We start from the raw sequence: 13,152 nt of genomic DNA on the forward strand, positions 1-13,152 counted from the left end.
TCAGATCACTGTAAGAGACTGTATGGTTGTTTTAAAAGGAATAGTTCCCCTTTATCCTATATGTAGTTAATCAGCTAAGACATGTTTAGTGTCCAAAGTAGTGTCCAATTAGCCCAGTGTAAACTGCATTCCTAAATCATCAGACTTGCCTACTCTTTCCTCCACAGCCTCCTTTGGTGGTCACCAACCAACCCATTTACATAGAGCCAGGGGAGACAGCGTTGCTTACTAGATCCAGCCTTCATATTGAGGACCCCGACAACCCTCAAGATGTCCTTCTAATGGTTCTAGACCCACCACATCATGGCCGTCTCACTCGAGTTCATGCAGATGGCCAAGTGACCCAGTTTAAGCTAGAAGAGCTTGCTCGTGAACAGCTGCAGTATGTCCATGATGGCACCAGTGGAGCCCAAGACAGACTGCTGCTGCAGATCAATGATGGACACAGCTATCAGAATGTTCTACTGCATGTCAACATTGATCAGAAGGTAGGAAATGTTCCTGTGCTGGACCAATGGATACAGCAGAAGGTTTTTTTACTGGCCAATTACTTGTGAAATTACTTGCGGTAATTATGGAACAAGTAAGAATTTTAGAATATGTAGCTCAGTGTGTGCTTGATCAGGTGTGTGCTGGAGCACTCTTCAAGGCAGAGGGTCTCTTGGAGCCAGATTAAGTGTCCCTGTTTTAAAAGAAGGAGTTAGGAGAAGAATGATGATTTATTTGCTATTTGCTGCTGTTTCCTTTGGGATCAGTCCAATGTTATGTCTGTCAAGAGCATACAATTCATGACACAATCCTTTTCACCTAAGGGTGTCTCAAATGACATATTTGGCAGACCCCCAATATATATACACACACACACACACACACACACACACACACACACACACACACATACAGAGGCTATCATCACCTCTCATTCATTCAAGTACCATCAGTTTCCGGAACACGTCCAGGCTTGTGTCACTGTCAGTCCTAAAGATGTCTAGACTGATAAGTGTTCCATTTTGGTCCTGGTCCAAACACCACCATCCCTTCCTTGTCTTTCTTTTCTTTGTTTCAGGCTGTAGTCTTACTCTCCATACATTAGTTCATGTATCTTTCTGTGCATTTATCAAATAACCCCCTCTATTATTCCATTGTTCTGTTCCTCTGGTACTCTGGGTGTTATTTTCAGACCAGTGGAGTACAAGTGGCTGTTGGTCAGTTCAGTGAGTGAGGTATGGTATAAGTAAACTGGTTAATATGGGCAAAAGGTAAAACTGGATAATATGGCCAAATGGTTAAACTGGCTAATATGGTGAAACGGTTAACATAGTTAAAAGCTAAAACCAACTAATATGATTAAATGGTAAATTTAACAAATGTGGCTAAATAGTTAAATTGGGTAATTAGGCTCAACAGTAAAACTGACTCACTCAGTGTTAGTCCGTTAGCCCTCTTTGAACTATAAACTATTGGGGACCTGACATTTTGCAGCATTTGTACTTAATGACCAGATCAAACTTTGTGATTGGTGAAAGGGATCGAGAGCAGCAAGTGACTGAAGCCAGCCACTAACAATGGATTAGTGATTAGCTGACGGGTTGCGGCTGCGGTTCAGGGAGCAAAGGCCTTGGCTCTCGTAACAAGAGCAGGTCCTTTATTGAGTTCGTTCATGAGAGGAGAAAACCTGGATCAGTGCAAAAAATCTTAGTTTCAATTAGCTTTTCAGGGAGAAGTCGCCTAGCTTTCAGTCTTCCTGAGGTGAAGCGGGGTTTTTTTGGCTGGCAGTAGTGATTAATCCCTGATTTTAGCTCAAGCCAAAAATCTTGAAGGCTCTGCAAACACTTTGATGTCCAGAGAGAGAATGTGCAAGCGTAAGACTTTAACTCCGATTACTGTTGACATTGTATTCTATGAAATGAAACACATTTGCAGACTTATAATGCACTTCCAGTACAGGTTTATGAGTGTCATGATTTGGTTTATTATATTTATAAACATATTCTTTTTTGCACAATCCGCTATTCGACGGTTAGACATTCTGAGAACAGTAGTCTGTTGCAGCTTTCCAGGGCGAACACAACATCTCATCACATCTTAGCCGCAATGAAGGCTGAAAATTTCTCTTAGCGCAGTTGTGGTGGAGCACTGCCAAGGTATTCCCTTAGCGCATCGGAGCTTTCATCTCACCGCCCTTGCAAGCTTTTGATTATCTTCTAAGCTGGTGATGATATCCAGTGCAAGGGGCTCCTTGGCGACTCCTAAAGGGGCTGATAACCACAGGTAGAATCTAAAGAATGTTATCATAGAGTGCAGTGAAGAGGTGTGAATATTCTAGCTTGGTATCAGGATGTGCTTATCTGTTAGCATGGATGGTGGAAGCTAAATCTGATGTGTTCTTAGGGCTCGGATTTCTCTAATGATGTTAGTCTACTCAGCTTTTCTTGGTCTTCAATTTAGTAACACAGCCCTCCAGAGAAAGCACCACAAGCATAAGTAGCGGGGCAAAATTTTCCAACTAATTTTTGAAGAATATAAAATCCTAGCCTAATGAGGCCAGTAAGAAATTTTCTATTATATTTCAATGACATTTAGTAAGTTTCACATAATATGGTAACATAAACACTGACCACATGCAGCAAATCTTGTCTTTAATGCGATGTTGTTTTTCGAATTAATCCACACAACCTCAATCAGAACTTGGTGGGGCATCGCCCCAACACTTTGAACAGTGCTGAGTCAAATGCCTTTTTTCCAGCAACCATGCTTTGTATATATTTTTCTCCTTTTTTATGGATAACAGTTGTTGTGCATTTTCAGAAACCATGTGTAAATAATGTATGATGGATTTTTTGCCTGTTCATCTAAATATCTGCATCAGATTAATATAATCTTTACATTAGTGTATTGTTATTACCTGATATAACACACATTTTTGTGATGTGCACTGATCCTATATACTGTTCATTTTCTGTTAATGACCATTGTGCTTTTTCTCTGTAGAACATGCTGTCTCCTCATATGCGGTCCATACCTAAAGTGTGGGTGAAAGAGGGTGGGATGGTGCAGCTGTCTAAAAAGCATCTGAAGGCCGAGTACAAAGGAGCCAGCGACTCTGAAATCCTCTACAGCATCCAGTCTGACAGTGGACAGCCCCAATACGGTACAGGACATTGCTCCTTCTAATAGAGAAAGAAGCGACTACTCTTTGACTACTCTTCTACTCTTTAGATGTCAAGTGTCTATATCTTTCTTTGTGAGGAGAGGTGAGGTTTTAGTTCACTCTCTGAATCTTAGGTTAGAGAGTGTCTGTAACTGTACTGTAAAAATTCACTGCCCATCAAATGTTTGGAGACATCTTGATTTCTTTTGATTTGGACCACTTAAGTCGCGTCATCATTCTGTAGTCGGCGTCATGCCCGTATTAGAAACTCAGTGCATAAGTTGGATTTCTCTAAGGTACAAATTAATGGTAATCTGCTTATTTATCAAAGCATTTTAAAAAAGCTTGCTGTCCTTGAAACTTTAATGGGCAGTGTATACAGAAACAGTGGTCAGTCTGATGGTAAGTTTGATGTTTTTGGATGTTTGTAGGTGAGATAGTGTTTGTGCCCATGCCGGCTGATGGTCCAGTGGAAGCCTGGCAGGCTTTTCCTGAAGACAGAGATACAACACCCACCACCACCTTCACCCAACAGGATGTTAATGAGGGCACAGTGTGGTACCGACATTACGGAAAAAGCACTCAGAGAGATACCTTTCAGTTTCAGGTAACATATAGAGACACACACTGTCCAACATTTTACTACACACTTCTATAACACATTGCTGTTGCCTTTTAGTTTCTCTCCCCACAGGCACTACTCAGTGTAATCTGCTGAAGACCTTACTGATATTACTGAAATTGCTCAATCAGTATTGTGTTTTGCTTGTAGATGATACTTCAGACTCATAATCAAATAACTGGCATGGCAGTAGCTGAAAATATCTAGTTTCGTCATGAGAGCATTAATAGGACATGCATTTTAAAAGCTATGTTTCAGTGAGAAGCCTACAGTTATGGAGCCATAGCAACAGAGCTCAAGCAGTTGGGCTTTGGGATGGAACTACAGAAGCTTTGAAGAAAATGCATTAACAATTACAAAAAATGAGCATCATTAATCCTTTATCACTTCTACACATTATCAACGCAGTAACATGGTCTTGGCTTCTCCCAGTGTTTCTTCCTCATGCTCTTAATGAGTTTTCTCTGACACTCACCTTCAGCTTGCTCATTATGTGTCTGGACCTGCACTTCTGTAAAGCTGATTTGGAAGAAATTTAATTGAATATTACTGTGATGTTCCCACTAGAGAACATCATGATCTTATAGATGTTCAGAACAGTAAGACTTCCACTGTCCAGTAATCAACAGAGCATTTCAACAAATGAGATCACATCAAACAAAATCTTTTCAACACTACCACCTTTTGTATCAGTAGGCATATACTGATATACCAGTTGTAGTTTCTCCTTGAAAGAAGAACATCCTGTCTTATTCCTTACCAACTTTTTTCTTTCTATTCAGTTTGCTTTCAGTGTACACTCTAGTCCTGCTGTCTGATTTCACCCTCAGCTGCCTTCCTCAATGATAGTGATAGTCATCCCCTCAGAATCTAGTAAAACTTTTATAAATTCATTTTTATTGCATTGAGTTTTTATACGAATTAAACACATTCAGGTGTGTACTTCATATTTCATATAACTTCATTTGCTATGACAAGATCCTTTTATGTAACATGTACATAAAGTTACACTGTGTAAGTTTTGGAGATTTGGAGACCTCTGTGGTGGAAATGTGTAATTGCATGCAAGACTTAGAAGAATATTTGTAGCATCGGTTATGCTTTGGGCCCTTCCATGAGTCGATGAATGTGATGATTGGGAGTGTGTTGAAAGAGTATTCAAAGAGAGCTCTATCAAAACACCTAAAGATGTAAGTGAATGATGTATTATGATGTCATGTATTCATCAGTATAATGCCAATTTTTTGTTTCAGACCTAAACCTGTTTCTTTTGACTAGTACTTTGCCCTGCATGTACCTTTTAATGGATAAAAAAAACCAACGTTTTAGGCACCAGGCAACATATATGTAACGTTTTGTGCAAAAGCTTTTGGAGGTATTAACTGCTTCAGATGTCTGGTTCCAGTCACCACTGCTGTGAACAGGTCTGACTTTGGAACTGTCTGTTAAATGACTTTGTTTACTTAATATAATTACACAGAATTGTTGAAAAATCAATAGAATTCTCTTTTGAGAGTCTTGGAGCAGAAGGTTTAAAATTAGCTAGAAAACAGTTGCAAAGTTAGCTTAGTTGGTTATGCCCAATAGTGCATGAAAAGCTATTGAGTATACAAAAGCAGTATGTCTTTAGACCGGCCTCAGCAACGAAATGCGGTTTTGCATCAGACCTTTTTCTTATGATTAGATAAAATTATCAGCAATACAAAACAACTCTTACGTCTTTCTGAAAACTGCAGTGGTCTGCCATGAGTATTTACAGCTAACTTTCTAAATGTGGTGTTAGATAAAACTAATAGATTGTACACTAAATGTGAAAAGCCTGTTTGCCCCCCAGATGAGGACAAGGCTGAAGTTGTGCCCTTTTCACTGTCTAAAACATGAAATTCCTTTCAAGTAAACACTCAAGACGCACTTGAGATGTAACCCCAAACCCTAATTGTGCTCTTGGCACAACAAATAGTTTCTTTTGCCAAAAAAAACAATCCTCTCCTCTAATTTTCTCCTTCTCCCTTCTATCCTAAGGGTGCTTTCTTCACTGCAGATTAAAGAATGGCAGTCGTGATCTAATCAAGCAGCGTGATTCAGATGCATTTTTTTTTCGGCGTATAAAATGGCGCAGTAAATGTATGATGTGTCAGAACAAGACAGTGGTGGTTTTCAACTGAAACAAACATGTCCTCTAGTCTGCATGTGCAAAATTTAGAGGTATGAGTATGGCTAGTGTTCTGTGAGATGAAGTAATTATGAGTGATTTATCATATAGGAGTCAAGTTGTTTTTCTTCCACCTTGTAGATATTCTCTGTGATAAATCTAGTTTGAGCAGGACTGAGCATGGTGAATGCTAAATAAAGCAGCTTTGAAATGGTTTAGCACCATCCACTCATTTAAAAAATGAGCAAATAAAATGAGCTTTGTGTGTTTTTGTCTATTCAGGTGTCCAGCGAGGCTTTCCCTGACACTCGGAGTGATGCTCAGACCTTCGTCATTGGCATAATGCCTCAAACTCCAGGCCTTCCACAGCTAACTCCGGGAGCTGACCTACAGATCACAGTAGGAGACTGAACACACAGCCTAAAAGAAAACTTTTTTTCAGGAGACACTTCACTGTTTAGTAGGCCTATCTAGAAACAATTTCCTGTTGCTCCTTCATGCATACAATGATAAAACATTCCTCAGCTTCCACCAATTCAAATAAGAGCTGTTGGTTATTTGGAAATAGTAGCTTTAATTGAATTGTTTATTTGACAGTTAATGAACAGTCATTGACCTCCCTAAATCATATAAATGGGACAGCTGTGCTCAAGCAAGGTCAAATGCTGGCCCCTTTTTAAGCGTTTTAAATTGGTTTAAATTGATACCCTGTCCAACTTTCTAACCACATATTCACTCACTTTCCTTGCAATCGCCTTGGAACATTTAATTGGTTGGATTTTTTTTTACTTTCTCTATGGGGAATAAGAGAGAAATGTTGGGGATCCAGTGTTTTATTTTTCCTTCTTTGTTACTTATTCCTGCTTTTCAGTGCTGTCTGTATTGATTATGATAATATAAAAGAAAATATAAACAGTAATAATAAAAAGATCCAGTTTTTGGTCTGTGTTTTAAGTAAAGCATAGTCTTTGTTTGAGTCTTCCTGCCTTTTGTTAAGACATATAATAATAACTCACTTGATCTGTGTAATCTCCAGACATCATTGTGTTCTGTCTGGGTGACTCTCATGGATGTTGTCTGTGTATTTAGGCACTGGAAGATCGTGTGACTCTGATAAGTCCCACTGCTCTGTCCTTCACGGACTCTGAGACACCAAGCAACAAGCTGATCTTCAACATTACTAAACCCCTACCTTCAGGCCAAGGTAATATAAACCTTCATTACCTCACAGTGGATCAGAGTAGTCTGATAAAAACATTGCATTACATCGCAAGCAAATAGTACTGAAGGCCAGGGAAATGTGGACAAAGCACAGTAGAACAGAATAGAGTTTTGTTGCTAACATTATTGTAGGGTATGGTAGTTATGAGTGATTTGTTAGTTATGCATAATCAATAATATATCAGTAAACTGCAGTTGAAGAAGTTTATTGGCTGTAAGAATTAGCGTAAATGTACAACCCCAAGTTGGGACATTGTGTAAAACATAAATAAAAACAGAATACAATGATTTGCTTTTCAACCTGTATTCAATTGAATACACTACAAAGACAAGATATTTAATGTTCAAACAGATAAACTTTATTGTTTTTTGCAAATATTCACTCATTTTGAATTTGATGCCTGCAACACGTTCCAAAGAAGTTGGGACAGGGGCAACAAAAGACTGGGAAAGTTGAGGAATGCTCAAAAAACACCTGTTTGGAACATTCCACAGGTGAACAGGTTAACTGGAAACAGGTGAGTGTCATGATTGGGTATAAAGGGAGCATCCCTGAAAGGCTCAGTCATTCACAAGCAAGGATGTGAACAACTGCGTCTGACGAGTCCACATTTCAAATTGTTTTTGGAAATCATGGACGTTGTGTCCTCCGGGCCAGAGGTAAAGGACTGTCTGGATTGTTATCAGCACAAAGTTCACAAGCCAGCATCTCTGATGGTCTGGGGGTGTGTTAGTGCCCACGCCATGGGTAACTTAACATCTGTGAAGGCACCATTAATGCTGAAAGGTACATACAGGTTTTGGAGCAACATATGCTGCCATCCAAGCAACGTCTTTTTCAGGGACGTCCTGCTTATTTCAGCAAGACAATGCCAAGCCACATTCTGCACACGTTACAACAGCGTGGCTGCATAGTAAAAGAGTGCGGGTACTAGACTGACTTGCCTGCAGTCCAGACCTGTCTCCCATTGAAAATGTGTGGCGCGTTATGAAGTGAAAAATACGACAATGGAGACCCCGGACTGTTGAGCAACTGAAGTTGTACATCAATGGGAAAGAATTCCACCTACAAAGCTTCAACAATTAGTGTCCTCAGTTCCCAAACGCTTACTTAGTGTTGTTAAAAGGAAAGGTGATGTAACACAGTGGTAAACACGCCCCTGTACCAACTTCTTTGGAATGTGTTGCAGGCAACAAGTTCAAAATGAGTGAATATTTGCAAAAAACATTAAAATTTGTCCGTTTGAACATTAAGACAATAAGTATTGTCTTTGTAGTGTATTCAGTTGAATACAGGTTGAAAAGGATTTGCAAATCATCGTATTCTGTTTTTATTTATGTTTTACACAACGTCCCAACTTCATTGGAATTGGGGTTGTACTTTGAGAATATTTGTTAATACTACCTACATAGGGACTTCATAACAAGGACACAAAGTGTTTTTGCTAAGCACCAGCATGTCATACCCCAGAAGTCCTAGAAAGCATATCCTTCTTGTATGTCCAAAATGCTGAATGGGCTCATTACATTTCAGCTAACACAAAGTTGTTTTCACTCTAGCTACTGTCTAGTTACTAGAGTGCCCCCCCCTTTTTAAACTGAGTGAGTAAGTGAATGACTTAGTAATAATATTCGAGTACTGTCAGTCGAGCAATACTCAAGGGCTGTGCAGGATGAAATAAGATGTTTTATGAAGTAACTGACATTGTATTGACAAAAGTGGCACTAAACTAAAGTGATAGACATTTGTTTCATTTGTAATACTGTTATTAAGCATCATTCACAGGTGACATGCTGATAAGTGCAAAAAGTATCGCTTTTTAAAAGTTATTCAATGCTTAATGCATCTGTCTTGGAATTTCTGTGTAAGTAACCTTCAAATAAAGTTTTAGTGTACTGAATCGTGTATCATCTATCTCTGCTAAATGTAATATATGCTGTCCATATTCATACAGTTTCAGTAGCTCATTGCTGTGTTACTTTCTCTCACAGGTATGCTGGAGCATGGAGACAGGCCCTACATTCATGTCCGCTTCTTCACCCAAGCTGATGTAGATGCTGGGAAAATCATCTACAGACCCCCACAGGCTCCATCCCACCTGCAGGAGCTTTACCAGTACTCCTTCACTGGTAGGTCTTTAAAGCATTAAAGAACATCCTGCTTCAATTTAGCTCTGCTGCAGCATTACACAAATGTTAGGTTGGGTACACTTGGGTACACAAGCCCCTATGATTTGAAGTCAGGTATTTCTGTAATCCTCAAAGCGCAGAACACGACCATTACCATCACCATTGGCTTGGTGCCTAAGCTTTCTACTGTTACTAACATAGGATAGCCCGACAGAAGCTGTCAAACATTCGGACACAAAAACCTAAATTTTTCACATTTAAAAATGACCAGATTAAAGCTAAGAAATAACTAGTGATGTGAAAGTTAATAAATTAACTTTTTACCAAGATACCAAATAATGTTTTAAGATGCCAAATAATGTTATCCTAGTTTGGCCCTTCATCTGTAATTTCATGTTGTATGTCAGTCAAATATAGCTTTCCATTGGCAAGCTTCACTGATGCTCTCGTACCAAAACCAAAGTTATTTCCAGCTACTATCATGCTGTGAATTAGCTTTTCACGGAATCACAATGAGTCTGAAGTATCATTCATAAGCAAAACAGAGCGCAGATGTGGCAATGTCAATAATCCAGCACACCCCACTACAGTGCATGTGGGAAAATTATGGATAAACTGATGAGCAGCAAGCCCAAAACTAGCAGGAACAAAGTGGAAAGATCTAGTTCCTCTTAAAACAAGATGTCATATCGTGGTTTGAGGGTGAGAGGCTATAGTCATGCAGGAGTTGGAGCTGTTGTTGCTCTCATTGGACATCAGTGATGAAAACTGGAATCTGCGTTCACCCTAATTTTATGTTGGCCCTGCACTGACCATACGCTGACCCTATTTTCACGGATGTGAAGTTAACATTATTAAATCATTAAAAGCAGTAAATACATTCTGGTTTTGTACACTCATATAGCTATAAAATTGTGCTGCTTTTAAAATGGAAAAAATCTGTCTGTAGGGTCAGATGAGTGTGATTAATTATGATTAACTACACAAGAGTTTTTTTTAAATATGTTTTAATGCAACTTGATTTTTAAAGCAGATTTTTATTACATTTTTTAATGAAGTTAGGCTACTCAGTGATACTCTATAGGTCTGCCGTACTCAGCTGTATTGATTGTATAGATGTAAGTAGGTATGTGTTGCAGCAAATTAAAGACAAATTTCTATTGTGTAATAATATCTGAGTTCTGAATATCTGAACCTGAGCTGACGTCAGTGTCTCCAATGATATTTGTCTTGGAATTAAATACTGAGTGCGTGATAATAAATGTTTACATCAAAATGTATTCAAGATTATATAAGACATATTTATTCAGGTGTTTCCAAATGTTTGACTGGTACTGTGTTTACCCACAGAAGAGCTTGACATGGATGGAGGGCATCAAAAAGCACAGGAATTGCTATTGTGGTGAAATGTGGCCTGAAAAGAGAGTAATAATGTTTAAAGTACACCAAACTGGACCAGTTTCTGCTTTTACCTTTGTGATATAAACTGTGCGCTGGCTGCATTCTGGAATGATTGAGTTATTGACTTTTGTTTGCAGCTCACTGAGCTTTGGTTACTCTGTGTGTGTGTGTGTGTGTGTTTGTGTTTGTGTGTGTGTGTGTGTGTGTAAGTAACCACCCGCTTCTATTCCCCCAGACTAATAGTGTTTCATTTCTCTAGGCCTGCCAGATTCAGTGAACTTCCATTTTACAGGTATATTGCCTTAGAGACCTTTATGACGCCCCTGTATCTCTCTCTCTCTCTCTCTCTCTCTCTCTCTCTCTCTCTCTCTCTCTCTCTCTCTCTCTCTCTCTCTCTCTCTCTCTCTTGCTCTCGCTCTCGCTCGCTCTCTCTCTCGCTCTCGCTCCCTCTGCCTCTCTCGCTCTCTCGCTCTTTGCCTCTCTCGCTCTTTGCATTCACCTCTGCCTTCTGATTCCTTTGCACACAGTAACCTAATCCCTCTTCACCTTTTGCTTCCATGGTTATTATTTATGGGGCCCTCTCCATGGGATATGACTTTCTTTCCTTCTTTCCTCTTCCTCCCTTCTTTCCCCCTCTTTCCTCTTCCCAGTCACACTATACATCTTATTCTGTATTCCCTCTGACAAGGAGATACAGCTGTGCATCCATCATCCTCTCATGGTAGCTGCACATTAGAGCCATGACTATCACCTGCATGCACACACATCATCACTCAAAAGCCGGGAATCAGTGAAATCCAGTATGTCCAATTTACTGGACCATATGAAATAAGTCTGCAGCTAACAACTACACAGATAATCGATTCATCTGATAATTAGTGCTTTGACTAATCATTTTATAGCAGATTTATCATTGAATTCTATTGAGAAAATGCAGTCATATGCAAAAGTTTTGGTGCCCAGCATAAAGTCAGATCACATTACATTGTGTTGATCTTCTAAGTGAAAATCTCAGAGTACACACATTGTAATGCAGAATAACAGTTTATTGGCTGAATTAAACATATTGGGGGAAAAATAAAACAGAAAATGTGGCCTGTAAAAAACATTATTTATTACTTTTTATATGTTATGTTTTATTCCAAATTTCCGATATGTTATAACAGCAAATAAATAGAAATTGAGAATAAATGAAATGCCATAATTATTTGTTCTCTATAGAGGATGTGTTTGCTTATTTTCACATAGAAATCAATAAAACGTGAAATTTCACCAGATGTATTCAGACGTTTACTGCAACAAAATACCAGGACAGATGACAAAACATATACATTATATTGCCAAAAGTATTCGCTCGTCTGCCTTCACAGGCATATGAACTTGAGTGACATCCCGTTCTTAATCCATAGGGTTTAATATGATGTCGGCCCACCCTTTGCAGCTATAACAGCTTGAACTCTTCGGGTAAGGCTTTCCACAAGGTTTAGGAGTGTATTTCTGGGAATTTTTGACCATTTGTGCATTTCTGATGGTTTCTGACACTGATGTTGGACAAGAAGGCCTGGCTCACAGTCCCCGCTCTAATTCATCACAAAGGTGTTCTGTCGGGTTGAGGTCAGGACTCTGTGCAGGCCAATCAAGTTCTTCCCCACCAAACTGGCTCATCCATGTCTTTATGTACCTTGCACCCCTCCACCAAACTTTACACTTGGCACAATACAGTCAGACAAGTACTGTTCTCCTGGCAACCGCCAAACCCAAACTTGTCCATCAGATTTCCAAATGGAGAAGCGTGATTCGTCACTCCAGAGAACACTGGTCTAGAGTCCAGTGGCGGCGCTTTACACCACTGCATTCAACGGCTTTGCATTGCACTTGGTGATGTAAGGCTCAGTCATGGAAACCCAGTCCATGAAGCTCTCTACGCTGTTCTTGCGTTAATCTGAAGGCCACATGAAGTTTGGAGGTCTGTAGCGATTGACTCTGCAGAAAGTTGGTGACCTCTGCGTACTATGCCCCTCAGCATCCGCTGACCCCGCTGTCATTTTACGTGGCCTACCACTTCATGGAGCCAATCGCTTCCACTTTGTTATAGTACCACTAAAAGTTGGCTGAGGAATATTTCGTAGCGAGGAAATTTCACAACTGGACTTGTTGCACAGGTGGCATCCTGTCATGGTACCACGCAGGAATTCACTGAGCTCCTGAGAGCGACCCATTCTTTCACAAATGTTTGTAGAAGCAGTCTGCAGGCCTAGGGGCTTGGTTTTATACACCTGTGGCCATGGAAGTGATTGGAACACCTGAATTCAATGATTTAGATGGGTTAGTGAATACTATTGGCAATAGAGTATATATAACACAATGATTCACATGCTCACATTAAGGTACTCATATTTTGTTGTAGCAAAGTGTATGCTTTACACACTTTACAGCCCTGTTAAAACAGTATTTGACTGAAATGTTGCCCTGTAT

At 39.6% G+C, this 13,152-nt stretch overlaps 1 protein-coding gene across 1 annotated transcript in view; it reads left to right on the forward strand.

The window, feature by feature from the left end:
- The window catches only part of fras1 (Fraser extracellular matrix complex subunit 1), a 203,055-nt gene that overhangs the window by 144,491 nt on the left and 45,412 nt on the right, over positions 1 to 13,152 (forward strand). The window contains exons 29-35 of the mRNA XM_017705134.2: positions 168 to 488; positions 2,992 to 3,151; positions 3,583 to 3,758; positions 6,208 to 6,324; positions 7,015 to 7,129; positions 9,139 to 9,276; positions 10,937 to 10,969. Of these exons, the coding sequence (XP_017560623.2) occupies positions 168 to 488; positions 2,992 to 3,151; positions 3,583 to 3,758; positions 6,208 to 6,324; positions 7,015 to 7,129; positions 9,139 to 9,276; positions 10,937 to 10,969 (1,060 nt within the window). The remainder of the gene's footprint in view (positions 1 to 167; positions 489 to 2,991; positions 3,152 to 3,582; positions 3,759 to 6,207; positions 6,325 to 7,014; positions 7,130 to 9,138; positions 9,277 to 10,936; positions 10,970 to 13,152) is intronic.

Source organism: Pygocentrus nattereri, chromosome 20, assembly GCF_015220715.1.
Source record: "Pygocentrus nattereri isolate fPygNat1 chromosome 20, fPygNat1.pri, whole genome shotgun sequence".
Classification (NCBI taxonomy): Eukaryota; Metazoa; Chordata; class Actinopteri; order Characiformes; family Serrasalmidae; genus Pygocentrus; species Pygocentrus nattereri.